This window comes from Carcharhinus amblyrhynchos, chromosome 29 (genome assembly GCF_965287045.1).
Source record: "Carcharhinus amblyrhynchos chromosome 29, sCarAmb.v2.hapA, whole genome shotgun sequence".
NCBI lineage: Eukaryota > Metazoa > Chordata > Chondrichthyes > Carcharhiniformes > Carcharhinidae > Carcharhinus > Carcharhinus amblyrhynchos.
Genome location: NC_137352.1, coordinates 23,783,803 through 23,802,537, shown reverse-complemented (window position 1 = coordinate 23,802,537; position 18,735 = coordinate 23,783,803). Strand labels below are relative to the sequence as shown.

Genomic DNA, 18,735 nt, shown 5'->3' with positions numbered 1-18,735 from the left:
ACATTGTTTCTATTCAAGCAATCATCTAATACCTTCTTGAATACCTTGATTGAACCTGCCTCCAACACACTTCCAGACAATACATTCCAGACCCAATCACTCGCTGTGTGAAAATGTATTTCCTCACATCACATTTGCTTCTTTTGCAAGTCACTTTAAATCAGTGCCCTGTTGTTCTTGAACCTTTTTATGAGTGAGAACAATTTCCTCCTATCAACTGGGGCAGCATGGTGGCACAGTGGTCAGCACAGTGGTTAGCTCCAGGGACCCAGGTTCGATTTCAGGCTTGGGTCACTGTCTGTGTGGAGTTTGCATGTTCTCCCCATGTTGGTGTGGGTTTCCTCCAGGTCCTCCAATTTCCTCCCACGGTCCAAAGGTGTGCAGGTTATGTTGATTGGCCTTGCTAAATTGCCCCTTAGTGTCAGGGGGGCTAGCAGCGTAAATACATGGGATTACGGACTAGGTGGGATTGTTGTTGGTGCAGGTTCGATGGGCCAAATGGCTTCCTTTTGCACTGTAGGGATTGTATGATACTCGGTCCAGCCCCTTCATGACTTTGAATGTTTCTATCAAATCTCCTTAGCCTTTTACTCTCCAAGGAGAGCAGTCCCAATCTCTCCAACCTATCCTCATAACTGAGATTTTTCATCCCTATAAGTTACAAAAAAAATTCAATCAAGGGATCCACTATCTCTGCAGACACTTTCATTAATACTCTAGCATACAGTTCATTGAGTCCTGGCAACTTATCTGCCTTTAGACCCTGGAGTTCCTCTAATAAACAGGTGATTGATACATAGATCAATGTGACCAATTACTCTTCTTCATGGACAGTGTGGTGTGGTGAATATCACTGAGTTGTTACATTACCCACGATAGATAGGTTATTGATTGCAATGAGGTGGCCATTGGTGTGTGTTACTAATCACCAGGCATTGTGTAGCTAGCCTATCATGTAATAATTTTATGTGTGAAATTCGTTCAGGATTTGTTACGCCCAGAGCATCAGTTGCACACTACAGCTTGAATGTGTGTCCTTCTGAAGTACAGGTAGGCATTCTGATTAGACCATAAATCAAGGCCCTTTTCAGGTGGCCATAAAAGATCCCATGGAATTATATGGAAGGCAGGTTCTCCCCAGTGTCCTGTCTGATGGCTGCCCCTCAACAAAAACCTCTAAAACAGATTATCTGGACATTGTCACATTGCTGTTTGTGGGAGCTTAGTGTGCACAATTTGACTGCTACATTTCCTGTCGCTGCGACAAGAAACATCTCAAAAGACCTTCACTGGATGTGAACTAGTCTGGAACATCTGATGCTGTGAAAGGAACTATACAAAGTTCCTTCATTCTTTCTATGCACTATAAGCAGTGAAGGAGTTGTGTTTGCAGTTAGACTGAGTTAGCAGTAAATGTGAAAAAGCTTATGGCATGCATACTTGAGCGACCTATCCAAAATGTAGCACTGCTGTGTACTGTTACCTTGACAGCCTTCTTACAGTGCATCATTTCGAAATGGTAATGGTTTTGTGTTTGGAAGATGCTGTCTATGGAGCCTTGGTGAGTTCCTACACTGCATCTTATAGATGGCACACACTGCTGCCATTGTGCAGGACGGTGAAGACCGCGAACGTTTGTGAGTACAGTGCCAATTAAATGAGCTGACTTGTTCTGAGTGATGTCAAGCTTCTTGAGTGATGTTAGATCTGCACTTATCCAGGCAACTGAAGAATATTCCATCACATTCCTGACTTGTGCATTGCAGATGCTGGACAGGCATTGTGGAGTCAGGAGGTGAGTCCCGAATGAACCCGGCATCACTATCCATTCACTGGGGATGCTGCTGGAAAATCCCATGAATTCAGAATTCAGAAAGCATTATATTCACCATGTTCTCACCTTATTGCTTTTGTGCTGGAAGATATAACATATATTAAGTTGATCTTCCTCTACACCCTAGCTATGACTGTAACACTACATTCTGCACTCTCACCTTTCCTTCTCTACAAAGGGGATGTTTCGTCTGTATAACGCTCAAGAAATTTTGCTTTTCATTGTATACTAATACATGTGACAATAATAAATCAAAACAAATCAAAAAAATTACTCAGTAAATAAACCAAATCTGTTGATTAGAACATTTTCACATGGCCTCACAAAATGGCACCACGGGCATTATTTCCAATGTGTATACTCAATTTTATCTGCAATTAGACAATGATCCAGTTTGAATGGAAACCGTCCCCATCATCAGCTTAGTAAACGCGGATGGTCCAAATTCTCAATGTCAGTGTATGTTCAGCAAATTCCTGCCTTCACAAATCCAGCTAATCGCCTGTTTTTATGGCCACTTATTGTAGGAAACACAATGGTTTCATGTGATGCACTTGTGCTTTTTTTTTAGCCCCACTGACAAAACACTGCGGAGAAGTTACTCTGCAAATCTGCCTTCTCTGGGTTTGTGGGATGTGACTGGGCTGTTGTAGGATTGTATCAGAGACTGGATCAACACAAGCAGCAGATCGAAAGGTAGGAGTTATTTCATACATTTTCTGATCAAATTAGTGACGAAAGGTATTTTAACTTTTTTTTAGTAAAATTTGAACTATAATTTTATTTTCAAATTGCAATAAGAATCAATCATTACAGGCACTGCTGTGTGACACTGTAGCACAGTGGTTAGCACTTCTGCCTCACAATATCACAGGCCTGGGTTCAATTCCCAGCTTGGGTTAGTATCTGTGTTGAGTCTGCACGTTCTCCCCATGTCTGCATGGGTTTCCTCCCAGCACTTTAGTTTCCCTCCACAGTCCAAAAGACATGCTGGTGAGGTGCATTGGCCATGCTAAATTCTACCTCCGAGTATCTACTATGGATGGCACTATGGCACAGTGACTAGCACTGCTGCCTCACAGTGCCAGAGACCTGGGTTTGATTCCCAACTTGGGTCACTGTCTGTGGCGAGTCTACACATTCTCCCCATGTCTGCATGGATTTTCTCCCAGTGCTCCAGTTTCCTCCCACAATCCAAAAGACATGCTGGTTAGGTGAATTGGCTATGCTTTTCCTTGCCTTCTCACTAAGGTTTCAAAAATTATTCCTCAGTGTACTCATACAGGTGCAGAGTGTGGCGCCTAGGAGATTTTCACAGTAGCTTCATTGCAGTGTTAATGCAAGCCTACTTATGACTAATAAATAAACTTTAACTTTATGTTGAATGGGCGCCGGAGTATGGCGACCAGGGGATTTTCACAGGAACTTTATTGCAGTGTTAATGTAAGCCTACTTCTGACACTAAACCACTGTATCAACTTGAAAATTATAGAAGGGCACAATATCTGTACCATTACTCTTTTATAGCCAATCTCAGCTTCTAAATACAGCTGTTTTGTCTTTTGTCAAGTTGCTCCTTTAACTTTGATTTTATTTGTAAGATATGTTCTCCCCCATTATTATAAACCCTGCACACGAGTGTATTATTTAAAAGGTATCTCCCAAGGAACTGAACTTACTACTAAAGCATCCACTAAACACAACAGCAAAACAATTTTTGAAACTTGGTGAGAAGGAAAAGCATTTATTCTGTGCCCAATGTTGTAGAACTGCAAACAAGTCAACAGATTTACAATCACACATTACATGCAGCAAGAAACTTTCAGCAATATTATTTGTGCTAATGTTCCACCGAAAGATTACTTATAGGATAATTTTTAAGAAAGTATGTGTGCAATAGACGTTTTGACCATTGATTTTTCACCAGCAAGTTCCAAAGGAAATCACTCTGTTGATATATTGGGAGTGTCAGGGTAATTCTGTTTTTTGAATAATTTATTTGTCATTTCATTTGGAATTTTTTTTCATATGGTCTATAAAATATCCATATCTATTAGTATGTTCCATGGTCACGATTGCCTTCAAATCTTATGAATGAGTTTTTTTCACCCTTTTATCTGCTGGACAGAGAGAAATACTGTGTGTTATATCAGAAGGAGGTCAATATTCATATTAATCTCCCAAAGAATAATAGATCAGAACATCATACAGATTTTACCATCATCCCCATTATCATTGAAAGTGCTTTCACCACCTCCATCAGCGCACCGAAATCCCCACCATTTATATCAGCATCTCCACATTCACTACCATTGTCACACGTACAGCTCCACCAGGAACGGAACCCTTGCCATCACTATTTCCACAATTCCACCTCCACACCAGCTTTACCATCATTTTTATGTCTCCAATACCTCCGCTGGCACTTCATTGATATTCTGCTAATATCTGACTGCACGCTGTCCACAAGGGAAGTACAAACATCTAATGTGGCTGGCAAAGGCAAAATATTAGATATTAAATGGATTTGTGCCATTTTTGTGATCTTTGTCTTAACATCATCATATCAAATCATTACCCCACCGTCTCTCCCTGATTGTTTGAATGTGGATTGTGTTAGTGTTGCATATACACAATTGCAATTGCTTAATATAGTCAGTAGTCAGCTAATGCTCATTTGTCAAGTGTTCACATAAATAATAACCCATTAAGCAAGTCACAGAAGCTCTTGGTGCTTAAAGGGCCAACTGGAAAGCAACATCTCCAAGCATGGGGATAAAAGAGTTCTAAAAATGCAGAATCATTGATTAGTTTAAAGTTTATTTATTAGTGTCAGAAGTAGGCTTACTTTACCACTGCAATGAAGTTATTGTGAAAATCCCCTAGTTGCCACACTCTGGTGCTTGTTCGGGTACATAGAGGGAGAATTTAGCATAGACAAAGCACTTAACCAGCACGTCTTTCAGACTGTGGGAGGACATCAGAGGAAACCCATGCAGACATGGGGAGAAGGTGCAGACTCTGCACAGAGAGTGGCCCAAGCCAGTAATTGAACCCAGGTCCTGCCGCTGTGAGGAGGCAATGTGCCACTGTGCCACCAATATATGAGGGATCAGGAATTTGGCGAAAATCCCTTCCTCACTGGAATTTCACGCATCTTCAGTGGCTGTTTTATTTCTACTGGGAGGGTTCACTGGGATAATTTTCCACCTGGGGCCTCCCTTTATTCCCTTAAAAGGTTGTGACAAATTCCTCAATGATTTCTACAGAGAAAAAGCAAGAAGGAGAATCCAAAGACATACTGTAGAAGGTTATATTGATTGATGGTAGTATCTGGATATTGGGAGAAAAAGATTGTGAAGACGGTTTAGGTCAAGGCCCCCATTCTGCTATTGAATATAGGGCTGTCCCAACCATCTGGCTGATGGTTCATGGAGGAAGATTCCATTTATCGACATAATGGCCAGAATTTGATACCAGTTCTCTCTGTGAGTTTGAAGGTTGGGGGCATTTAATTAGCTTTGTGGGTAATGGCTGGGTGGCAGGTACAGATCCCACTGTCTTCTGAGCTCTGCCCGAATTAATTATGGGATGGACAGTCCTGTGGATGGGCTACACTCATCCTGTTGTTACTTGAGACCCTGAGGCGGGAAAGCCACCATGTGAAAAGCCTGAAAAGCAAACCCTATTAGGATTGCTTGCGGGACCCCAGAAGGGGCAGAGAGGTCTGTCACTCAAAGGCACTCAATGCTTGATTGAGGGATTTGGAATCAGGAAGGGTGGTGGGAAGGAGGGCAGGGCTAGGTATTAAGAGCCACTACTTGCACTTGTTGCTGGCCCCCTCCCCTCTCTCTCACGAATCCCATCTCACCCTCACTCACTTGCAACCTAGATTTTCAGGTGGGGGACTGGCAACTACCAACATAGCCCCAGTGCCACTCCATGCAATGCCCAGTTGCACGCCTCTGACTGACTCTCAGCAGCTGGGATTCTTGTCCCTCCAGGGTCCTTGATCCCTAGAAAGGCTTTCCACTGGCCGTATGAGTGTTTGAGGGGCACTTAATTTGGCAAACCATCTCCAAGGAGGTAATTCAGGGCCTCTCTCCAGCTCTACAGCCAGTGGGCAATACCCCGCCACCCCCCCCCCCCCCACCCCCCCCCCCCCCCCCCCCCCCACCCCCCATCACCTGCATTAAAAACAGCTCTTGGCAACTATGTGAATTACCCCATCGCTGCACCTTGGGACAAGATATGAGGGCACACACCAATTCCACTCAGTCATGTTGGAGCAAGTAGAGCAGGCTCTATGCATTTCAATATGTACTTTGTATTTTTAATATGTATGGGCAGCATGGTGGCACAGTGGTTAGTATTATTGCCTCACAGTGCCAGGGACCTAGGTTCGATTCCTGGCTTGGGTCACTTTTTGTGCAGAGTCTGCACATTCTCCGGGTGCTCCGGTTTCCTCCCAAAGTCTGAAAGACATGTTGGTAGATGCATTGGTCACACTAAATTCTCCCTCAGTGTACCCAAACAGGCACCAGGGTGTGACAACTAGGGGATTTTCACAGTAACTTCATTGCAGTGTTACACTAATAAGTAAATTTGACTTTGAAAGTTGGTGAAAGCAAACAGGGTAAGAAAGGGTTAGCCTTTGTTTTGGTCAAATCCCAACAGTCAGAACAGATGGATAATATTCTGTAAAACCTTGGGAAGCACAATTGTTTGGCGCAATAACGTGACTGGGCATCCAAAAGGAATGTGCCTTGTGCTCATTTATTGTTGTGTTTAGAAATTGAATTAACCAAAAGTGTCTAAAATGAATAATAATCTGTACCTTCCTTATATTTTCCCACTGATAGGTTGTATCTCCAACAACAAGATGTACAGTTTCATGGGAGGAGGCTTGTTCTGTGCTGGTGTGGGCAATATCCTACTAATTGTTTCCACGGTAACAGATTACTGGATGCAATACCGTCAATCTGGCAGTTTTATGCACCAAGGGCTCTGGAGATATTGTCTGACGGGAAAATGCTATCTACACACTGAAAGTGTTGGTAAGGACATCAAAAGCAGGCATGAATGGAGTTAATAGTACAGCGAATGAACACAATAACCTAATAATGCAACAAATACAATTTTTAAACTGGTCAAGAATTTGAGCATAAGTAGAACAATCATGGAACATCACTCGCAGATATTAGAGATTTTGTTTATACATAAAGTTGGGTGTTTTTTATCCATCTCAAGCAAGGAGGGATTCTTTTGTAGAAGATGATTGCCCTTGTGATTTAAGATATCACAATTACACCTTCCCTGGTGATCTGGTTGAGAAAGGCCCCAAGTTCAGCTCCAAGGTTGTGCTGACCACAGATGAGGCAGTAATTAGGGTTATTTTGTTTTTAAATTCTTTCAAAGGCAGTCACTGAGTAGGAGATGTACTTTAAAAGAACAATAGAAAGCTCACAGATGTACAACAGAACAGTATGTGAGTATACAAAGAGGACTAGAAAATGCCACCTGGTCCATCAAGCCCACTGCATCGGACATGGTGCCACCTTTTGCAGATTGTGCCCAACTGGTATTCAGAGAGATGCAAAACATGCAGAAAAGGTAGTGAAAGACAAGCAAAGATACAGAGGGTAAAGAAGTAATGTGTAAGAGAGAGGGGAACTCAAAGGATGCATGTCAAGGAAGGAGACAGAAGGGAGGCAGAACAATGGCAAAAGAGGAAGACAAGACATGAAGAGAGACAATTAAAAAATCTTATAAGCAACACCACAAGAGATTGATTTGTGTTTTATATATTAATATATACAAATACATAATATCCTTTTCCTACATATCCCAGTGTTCAAACACCCATTTTAGAGACAAAGGGCGTGATCTTACTGCCCGTTTACACCACCGTCCTGCTGCAGCATGTTTGGAGAATTTGACAGCCAGCCAAATCTCCGTTCTCTGCGATGTGATTGGAAGATCCCATTGGTGTGAACAGTTGAAGTTAAAATTTAAAGTTTATTTATCAGTGACATACATAGACTTACATTCACAATGCAGTGAAGTTATTGTGAAAATCCCCTAGTCACCATACTCCGAAGCCTGTTCGGGTCCACTGAGGGAGAATTTAGCATGGCCAATTCACCTAACCTGCACATCTTTGGACCGTGGGAGGAAAATGGAGCATCTGGAGGAAACCCATGCAGATATGGGGAGAACATGCAAACTCCACACAGGCAGTGACCCAAGCCAGGAATTGAATCCAGGTACCTGGTGCTGTGAGGCAGCAGTGCTAACCATTGTGCCACCGTGCCACCCCGAGTGACAAGATTCCAGCCTCAGACATTTGCAGATAAAGCACCATCAGTTTTTGTTCAGGGCACCAGCAAAATACCTGGACAGAACAAAAATCAAATCATGGTGGGAGCATAGTGGGGAATATTTTGGGTGCAACCTTACATCAGAAATGGGTTCCATTCAAAACAATATCCGGTCTTTGCTGTTCAGATACCAACCAACCCACTCCATGTTTCTCATCATTCCTTGACTCTCATTCCTTCCTTTCTCACCTAGCTGACCATTCACATTCTCAATTTAGCTTTAGAATTTGAGATGTTCTTTGAATGAAAAGGTCTGTTGAAATCCTGAAAACTATCTCACTGTTCAGTGCTGGGTTGACGTGCGCCTTTAGCTCAACAGAATGAAATAATCCTACTGTGAATTAAAGCAGTTTTAATCACCAACAAATAGAAACTTTTACAGAAAAATTTGCATTAGCTTAATTGCATAGTCATTGAATATTTCCCCAGCAAACAGTCAATTTACTTTTTATAATTTATTTTAAATATTAAATAAGTGACATTTTTTCCATGAATGAATCAGCATACTGTAATAAGTCTTTGGAGGCAGAAGTATCTTCACTATAATCCCTTTATTTCAACAGTAGGACTCAGAGTGGTATCAGTCAACAGTCTACCTTCGAGAATAGCAGAGGAACTGACACTCCTGATCAAATGCAAAGGAAAGACTCCCTGATTGGCCCACCAATTGACTCCATAATCAGGGACATTTTTGAGTGTCCAACCAAATAAACAAAATCAAATTAACTTAGGGACAACTCAAAAAGGGCAGCTCCTTAATAGGAGGGGAACCGACCGAAACAAAAGACAAGTGAAAAGGAAATTTAAAATATCAAATTAAATTGTAATTAAAGGGGTCAATAATACACCACAGTCCCTGCAGTACCCAGTGAGCATGGAAGGCATCAACTGTGCCCTCAGACACTGCAAGCTCCCTTTCCAGGGACATTTGGCCGGGAATGTAGCCACGATGGAGGGGCAGACAGTCAGGCTGGACGACCCCCTCGATTGCCTACTGTCTGGATGTGTAGATGGCATGTCTTGCCAGGTACAGGAGCAGGTTCACAAGGACACCCTCCTCCTTCCCCGTCCCCCTCCGCACCTGGTACCCGGAAATCAGGAGAGTGGGACTGAAGTGCAAACAAAACGTCAATAAAAGGTTTTTTTAAAATATTCACTTCATAATCAGGGAGTTAATACTCTATTAGGCCATCCTCAAGAGCCCAATTGAAGTCATCACAAGTACATAGCTATTTACCTGCATTTGGGATACTCCTGGTCATACAGAAAATGTTGGAAATACTCTGCAGGTCAGGCAGCATCTGTGGAGAGAAACAGAGTTAACCTTTCAGTTCAATGAGCCTTCCAATTTTTACAGCTCAACTAAAACAGTCATTTGCTCAAGAATGCAGCATGCAGCAATCAAAGACATTTAACTTGCTATCAAAATAAATACAGCAAGTTAAAGTACTGATATTACCACAGCTGTCTTATTCACATTGTCTCTCCTGTAAAAAACACACAGCAGTATCAATATGGTAATATTTTTAATATTCCAGCAACAGTCATCAGTTCACTTGAGGCTTGGATGAGTGAAGCAAAGGCAATCAGATTTAATAGGTTTATAAACAACCTGTTAGAGCTCAAAGTGACAATAAATTGCTTTGTTTATTTCTTATTTTTATGATATTGTCTTTGGCCACCAGTTACAATGGAATTTAAATACGCTTTGTTCTGATGCATAATGATAAATAACTCTTACCATCCTTTGTCTTTCCTGACTTATTCCAGCATACTGGGATGCCACACGAGCATTCATGATCCTGTCCCTACTGGCAGGCATCATTGGCATCATCATTGGCATTATGGCATTTATGCAGTACTCGTCCTTCAACAAATTTGATAAAACCTTCGTTGCAAGCATTTTGTACTTTATTTCATGTAAGTAATAGATTCCAAGCATCATCACAGGCCCACGATGCCAATCATTTTTTTTTCCAGTACGTCTTAACGTTTATTCTTGCTAAACCTCTTCTCTTGTCCTTTGGCAGGTTTGTTTGTGTTGCTAGCCATGGCCATCTATACAGCTGTCACAGTCAACTATTATGGTAAACGATATGGCCATTGGCGCTTCTCCTGGTCCTATATCATTGGATGGGTGGCCGTGGTGCTCAACTTCTTTGCAGGCAAGACCTTATCCTATATCAGAATTCAGGCAGCATCTGTGGAGAGAAACTGAGTTAACCTTTCAGTTCAATGAGCCTTCCAATTTTACAGCTCAACTTAAACTGTTTCAGTCCTTCTCTATACAATTTGCATTAAAGTGGATGGTCAAAACAAATTGACTTCTACTGCAAAGCTTATTTCTTAGTCACAAGTAGGCTTACATGAAGCTACTGTGGAAGTTCCCTAGTCGCCACACTCCAGCGCCTGTTCAAGTAAATAGGGAGAATTTAGCATGGCTAATCCACCTAACCAGCACATATTTCAGATGATGAGAGGAAACTGGAGCACACAGAGAAGTCCACACAGACAGGGGGAGAACGTGCAAATTCTGCACAGACAGTGACCCAAGCTGAGAATTGATCCTGGGTCCCTGGCTCTGTGAGGCAGCAGTTCTACCCATTGTGCCACCACGTCACTTTACTGTTATTTGTTACAAGTGTTGGGTCAGAGTTCCACATTATAAATGTATTCAATTACTACTTTTTTGCGTATGTGAACTGCAGTATGAGTGCCAGTATATTATTTTACCATAGAGGATAGATGACAGTCCACTCTAATCTTCTTCAAACTTTCCATGCAGCCAAATCAGAGACAAGAAGCTCTGGCTGGTTCTTTTCTCCCAACCCAGGGATAGGTCAACTATGTTATGCCAGTTGAGATCAATTAACGATGAAGACCAGTGATTAAAGTCAGAGGCTTCCTGAAGTATAAGGCTCAGATCTGTACTGAGCACACATAGGTCAGTAGAGCTTCAACAGTGAACTTTTTAGACAAAGTATTCTCAGTGTCAGATCTCAATTTAAGAATAGATACAAAATCATTCTAACATAGGTCTTCTTTCCTTTTCCACTACTTCTTAAAATATTCCTTATTAAAGGGCAGCATGCTGGCACAATGTTTAGCACTGTGCCTCACAGCACAGGGACTCGGTTCAGTTCTGACTTTGGGTGACCGTGTGGAGTTTGCACGTTCTCTCTGTGTCTGCGTGTGTTTCCTCTGGGTGCTCCAGTTTCCCCCCTCCATACTTCAAAGATGTGCGGGTTAGGTTGTTTGGCCATGATTAATTACCTCTTAGTGTCAGAGGGATTAACAGGGTAAACATGTGTGGTTACAGAGATAGGCTCTGGGTGGGATTGTTGTTGGTGTAGGCTCCACAGGATGAATGGCCACTGTAGGGATTCTATAAGCAGGAATTGATGATACAGTAAGACAGTGACAATAATATAGACAGTGATAGGGCATTTTACTGCCTTCTAGCTTTGTGAATCTGATTGGCTACCAACAAGAAGAACTGTATGAATATGTTAAATCCATGCACATTTAACTGTTTTACTTCCTTAGAAAAACTAAAATGAAATTAGAGCTTTCCTTTCTTAGTGATGCAGACAATTTGTGTAAAGAATGGTCAGATACGAAAACTATGATAATGATTGAAAGAGAACTGAGAAGAGCCAGAGAAAAAGAATGGCATGATCTCAGAGTTGGGTTATGAACCGCAACATTCTTCCTATCTATTTTTGGAAGTCCCTTTGCAAAATACTTTGATTTCTTTATACATTGTGTAATTCTCCCCAGCACTCCAATGCTTGTTTGAATCGAGCATCTCCTCTGAATATTATAAGCCAATGGGGTTCCTCTGAAAGGCATTAATAAACCCACCTATTTTTACATGTAATAATTTTCTGATCAGTTTCAGATTAATTTAGTCACTTACCTGGAAATCCCACCACCAGGACGGAAGGCAAATGCAGTCCCACCAAAGTGGGTAGTAACATATTGTTGGTGGCAGCCAATTAAGATGGCAGCCCAAACACACCCCTTTCGATGCCTCCTCACATCATTTTGCCAGCCCAAGTCCAAGGGACCAGCACATTGTTCTGATGAACGCATGGCCCTTGAACTAGTATCTTGCATCAAACCCACTTTGCCCGAATGTGCATGTTTTTAGGTTATGATTATGTTATTGCACAGTTGTACTCCCTGCTGTGCTGATTTGCAGACAGAACACAAATGTATTACTTCCCTCTTTCCTAGGTATCTTCTACATGTGTGCCTATCGTATGCATGAGAGTCCACAAAGCTCAAATTCTCGCTAATACTCAACATTACAATGAAAGAAATGGAATTAAAGAATGGACCATTGTGATGCAAGGAGTTCCATATTATGAAGTGGTATTTATTTCCATTCTCCTTAGATAGCCAGCCACTGAAATATAGACAGAAATTACAATAAATTGTAGCTATGTCTTCAGGACTTGGCTGTAGATTTTCTTATCACAGCTTTTGAGAAATAAAGTTTTAATAAAGTATGAAGGTGCTCTCCTGTACTTTCAAGAATGTTGTGTGAATTTCTCCACAAAGTAATAAAATGATGGAGAGAAAATAACTATGTTTCCGATGTGTACAAGGAAAATATCTATTTACTAACTTATTTTAATGTATTGGCAAAAAGCTGAAACTAAATCAAATTAATTGCTCTCACTTTGTTTCACTTAATAAAGGTTCCTTGAATATCTACTAATATTAAGCAAATATATCTTCTACTGTAGTATTATTAATCTTGTGAATTTTTTTTAATATAATCATTCTGAAGGTGCTGATATATTGACAAGTTCTACATTTATTGACCATTCCTAGTTGCTCCACAGAGGTGGCATAGAGATTTGACATAATTGAGTGGCATGCTAAACTACTTCAGAAGGGAATTATAAGTCAATCACAGTATTTCAGGGTTGAAGTCACATATAATCCAAAATGAGTAAAATGGAAGATTTAATTCCCAAAAGGGTATTCATGAACCTGTCGGATTTAAATGGCAACCCAACAACTTTTTTTGCGGCTTAATATCAGATTTTTCAAAAGTGAATTCAAATGATCAAATTGCTTTGTGAACAGTATTCTCACATCATCTGATTATTAGTCCAGTCTTCTGATATACAATGTGCCAACAGACCTCTGCCCTGTTTTCTTCAATGTTCACATGAACTTGTTTTCTCTTACAAGTGAGAGAATAATGAAGGTGACTAGGATTTAATGCAGATTTTATAATCAGTAGTGCAGAATTTGAAGATTGTTGAGAAAAGAGATGTACTGTCAAAGTTTTTGTCTTGCATCATCAGAACAGATGCAAGAATACCAAATTTCAAAGGGAACAAGAAGTTATATTGCATGTGAAAAGGCACACTAATTGGTTGGCAGATCAACTCTGATTGGGTGAGATGTTGTCATGGTCAATGCACCAGGGAGCTAGAGTTCTCTGTGAGCAAAAGGAATATGTCCTACCACTACACCATTTTTGAATAAATAGAAGTATAGGTAACAATAGTTTCCTGGTTCTTCACCATGGCAACAGCTCAACCAATTAGAGCCAACTTGCCAGCCAATCAGCATCCCCTTTCCTCATGGGGTATAAATTATTGAAATTTGGAATTCTACTGTCTGTCATTTTGGGTGCAAGGTGAAAAGCTTTGACTGCATGTATCTTTTTATAACAATACATGTTATACCTGAATTTAGTTTGCACCACATTGTATCTAAAATTATTTCCCACCAGTTTTTTATAATCCACACTTAATTAAGTTAAAAGAGCCCAGTTACTTCCAGTTAACCACCATCATCTCAGCAGCAGCAGAATTGTACCCAACCATAATTTGTAATCTCATAGCTCAATATATCCTCACTCAACCATTACCATCAAGCCAGGGGATCAACCCTGATTCAATGAAGAGTGCAGGAATGCAAGCCAGGAGCAACAACAGACTTGCCTAAAAATTAGGTGTCAACCTGGTGAAGCTACAATATAGGACTACTTCCATGCTAAATTGTTTATTGATATCCTTAGAGACCATAGCTGCTGCTCTCTATTCCTGCTGTATACCATTGCAGTGGACAAAACCCTCCTCCCACACTCTCCTTAAACTTAATTCCCAATTCATTTAGGCACAGATCCTTATCCAAGTATGAAATGCTCCCTGATGATCAAAATGTCAATGCTCAGCGCATTAAATTAATTGCCTCACTGTTTTCTATAACTTGTGTGTTTGTGTTAAGCACTTTCTCTGTTTACCTTTGTTTTGGTTGAATAGCTAAACAGATGGTTGAGCTCTGATTTTTTTTATTATTTGCAAAGAGACTGTTTTAGATTGTTCCTTACATCTGCTTCCATTGTGCTGGCTGCTTGTTAGCAATGATGTCAGAAGTGCACTCAATATTGGTGCAGTATGACTGAGGCATGAGACCGCAAGCACACTGGGATCAATAAGGATTTATCAGAGGAACCAAAACAGCTCACCACAGAGGTATGCCAAAGCCGTGCAGAGGAAAACACAGCTAACCAGCTACCCCAGAAGAATATTCTGTACCAATTTAATACTGAATGCCCAGTAGTGCTTCAATAAAGTTTGTAAAGTATTTTTTTAAAGCAAATTGCCATCTCGAATGTTGATGTGAACCCCAGTTGATGCTAATGTAAGTATGTTGTTTACAATTAAATGTAGTACCATGCTTACAATGAGTGAGTTTCTGTCAATTTTTAATGCCTTTGGTGTAATCTCTGATGCCAATCCTTGTGATGTTGTCAACTGTCTTGGGATAAATGTAGGCACAAAACAGTAGTTGTTAATAAGATTTTTTGGTGTCCAGCTCAATTCTTGATACTCAACTTGGCACACTCGAGTTATTGTGAACTTTGCCAGTGTTGGTTATGTGGTTGTTCTGTTACTAATGTAGCTGGGCTTCATTGAAATTAATCGGATTAGTCCATGCACGATATTTGAAAGGAAGATAAGTATCTATCTTTTATAAATACAGGCATAAATCCCAATCTATATTCTCATACATTGCTAAAAAGTGGAGCTCATATAGGTCACATATTTGGATTGCCAACTTGCTTTTCCTTCATATTGAATGATCATTACTTGGGATTTGCGTTGAACTATGCTCGTTCACTCATTATTGACAGAGGAATCCAAAAATGTATTAATAACTATATAATATAAAACATTAAGAACAGTGCACTGTGTTCATTTCTAACAGATATCTAAGTACTGACATGAAATCTGTGTTCAAATAATTACACAGAATATACTCAAGTTTCATTCCAACATAAGATTTTGTGGTTAGTTCATGCATGTTCTATTATAGTTCAGTGAAACATTACAAATTGGCTGCAGCAAGTGGAACGTAGCGCCCTCTAACACAATCACTGTTCTCTTCCAATGCTGCATGGATGGGTTAGGGCTTCAGGGGGAGTATGCTTGAAGCAGGGATTACAGCTTTGGGGGATCAAGAGTGGAAAGAATGCAGAAACCCTCCTAAGAGGTCATCATATTTTTTTTTCAACTAGTAGATGAACAAGTACCTAAAAACTTGATTTTGATGTTTTCAGATTGAAAAGAAAACCCAGCTTAATGTTTTACTGGAGGACTGTAATGCTGTCGTCAATGTGTGTGTGTATATATATATATACATATAAAATATATGAAATGTCTATGTAATCTATTGAGAAATGACTCCAGGGAACTATTGGAATAGTGGTGCCTCAAGGACATGAAATAGATTTATCATAATCCTCTCTTTTTTAAAAAGTTTACTTTTTAATGTGACAAGTAGACTTACGTTAACACTTCAATTATGTTACTGTGAAAATCCTCTAGTCGCCACACTCTGGCGCCTGTTTGAGTACACTGTGGGAGAATTAAGAATGGTCACTCCATCCTTCCAGCACATCTTTCGGATTGAGGGAGGAAACTGGAACACCTGGAGGAAACCCACTCAGACATGGGGAGAATGTGCAGAGTTCACACAGGTAGTGAATGTAGCCAGGAATCGAACACAGATCCCTGGTGGTGTGCGGCAGCAGTACTAATCACTGTGCCACCGTGCTGCTTTCCTTTTTTTAATTTTTCTTTAAATAATATGACTGTCTTAAAGATAATAGTAAGAAGTCTCACAGCAGGTTTATTTGGAATCATAAGCTTTCAGAGCGCTTCTCCTTCATCAGGTGAGTGGAAAATTAGGTTTCATAAACATGGCATATACAGATAGCGACACAACTGCAAGATAATGGTTGGAATGTGAGTCTTTTCAGGTAATCAAGTCTTTAGAGGTACAGGCAGTGCAAGTGGAGGGAGGGATAATCACCTGATGAAGGAGCAGCACTCCGAAAACTCATGATTCCAAATAAACCTGTGGGACTTTAATCTAGTGTTGTGAGACTTTTTACTGTGCTCACCCCAGTCCAACATTGGCATCTCCATATCACATCTTAAAGACAAAGTTATAAACTTAACTCTGAAGAACATCAGTAGTAAATAAAATCTCTGATGATCTAATGAAAACATTATGCATTTGGTTTAACTGACCTGCAGTATTAACTATAAATGTACTTCATTATGGAAAATCTTTGATAATAATTCTTTCAAAACTGTAACAGAGGAAATAATATATGATAGAATCAGAGATAATGAGGCTGGCATTATGATCTCCTATCCCAGGCAACATGAATTAAAATGGCATTGTGGTTCCATTGAAACATCCGGATTAGTGGAGTGGCAGATGCCTGTAGAACCAAATGCCTGAAGACAATCAATTTCTTCTGGTAAGGAACAGGAGGATGAGGAGTGATGTAAAACAAGACTTTTAACAAAGTCCCTTCTTCCAATAGGTTAATGAATCAAATGTGCCCAGGTGCCAAGTTTCATGTTAAGTTAGAAGAATTGGAATACCAAGGGGATGAATTAGATTGGTCACATCATCACATTTTTCAGTTTTTCTTATTTTCTTAATATACACATTCCCTATGGTCCCACCTGTACCTCCAACTGGCTATGAACCATCAGATAAAACTGCAAAGTAATTTTGCACCAATGGCCACCAGGAGAGTTGTTGTGGGAAATAGTTGTAGAAATGTCATACTGGTGAAGAAGGGAGTGTCCTTCCTAGGTTACAATACATTGCTGGATTGGGTCAATAATGGATGCATCAAATGATGGCTCCTGCTGGGATACTAGCTTGGCTCAGTAAGTCAGGGGTTTAACCCTCCCCCACCCCCAGTGCTTCAGCATTTCACTATGACTGACACTTCAGTGTCATCTTCAGGAGAAATATTAAACCATGGCCTACCCAATTCAGGAACTATCATTGTGCAATTTTAGTCCATTCCAAAGTTCCTCTAATGGTAACCATTGAAATGTATATAAATACTATATAAATTTATAGAAATAGCTTATATAACCTTTTTGTGGACTGTTGCATTTGTATTATTATATCTTGGGAATGTGAATCATTGAAAGTTGCTCTCTTAATTTAATTTGTTTCTTAATCCAACATTTGAACATTCATGTGGCTCTGTAACAGTTGCAGGTCAAGACATTGACTGGGAGAGAATGCACTAGACGAGAGAAACAGTAACTCAATCTGGAATGCTTGACATTCTTAACATACGAACATACAAATCTGGGGCAAAAGTAGGCCATTTGGCCCCTCAAGCCTGCACCACGAGATATATGCGCACACACACACACACACACCAATTAGCTCTCTTTAATAGAGAAAGATGTCTGTGATCCCTGGAGGACTTCACTTAATTTGTAGTTACCTACAATTGGACAAGACATTGTTCAGAAATGCCACACAATCTGTAATGTCCAGCCGAGAGGGCAGACAATTCAACATTTCCAATGCTCAGCTCTTTCTCTCTGTGTTACACTAAAGGATCAGAGTAGTTGTGTCTGTTTGACTTTACTTTAAATATTCAGAGAGCAGAAATTCCATTCTCCTTACACTTTGAACAGCTATCTCTCTCCATTCATCCATTGGTTGGTATCTGGGTGGAACCAGACTTGGAATTATTGGCCTCAGGCTGGTATATGAACTATTACTGCCATAGTCTGAGCCTGACTAGGAATTAAATCTCAATCCAGCATTGTCTGTATCTTTAAAGACTTGATTCCTGTAAAGTCATGCATTCCAACTATTTTTCACATTCTAATCTGGAATTACTTTGAAATTATGCCTTTGCCTACAAATGCCGTGTTTGTGAACCTACCTCTCTACTCACCTGGTGAAAGAGCAGCACTCCAAATGCTTGTGATTCCAAATAAACCTGTTGGACTTTAATTGGATGTTGTGAGACACCATACTCAATCCAGCTTCCAGGTTCAATTCCCGTCATGGGTTACTATCTGTGTGGAGTTTGCATGTCCTTCCCGTGTTTATGTGGTTTCCTCCAGGTGCTCTGGTTTCCTCCCACAGTCCAAAGAGGTGTTGGTTAGGTGAATTAGCCATGTCAGATTGACCCTACTATCAGGGGGATTA

General features: G+C 40.4%; 1 protein-coding gene across 1 annotated transcript; it reads left to right on the top strand.

The window, feature by feature from the left end:
* Positions 1-6,716: 6,716 nt before the first annotated feature.
* On the top strand, positions 6,717-12,515 carry LOC145359868 (lens fiber membrane intrinsic protein-like). The gene is made up of 4 exons (XM_080214692.1): positions 6,717-6,891; positions 9,985-10,134; positions 10,245-10,379; positions 12,454-12,515. The coding sequence occupies exons 1-4, from the start codon at positions 6,717-6,719 to the stop codon at positions 12,513-12,515; spliced, it is 522 nt and encodes a 173-aa protein (XP_080070818.1).
* Positions 12,516-18,735: the final 6,220 nt, after the last annotated feature.

Coding starts and splice junctions, on each gene's coding strand:
- LOC145359868 (XM_080214692.1), top strand. CDS start 6,717: ATGTACAGTTTCATGGGAGGAGGCTTGTTCTGTGCTGGTGTGGGCAAT. Junction 6,892..9,984: donor TCTACACACTGAAAGTGTTG/GTAAGGACATCA, acceptor GACTTATTCCAG/CATACTGGGATGCCACACGA. Junction 10,135..10,244: donor CATTTTGTACTTTATTTCAT/GTAAGTAATAGA, acceptor GTCCTTTGGCAG/GTTTGTTTGTGTTGCTAGCC.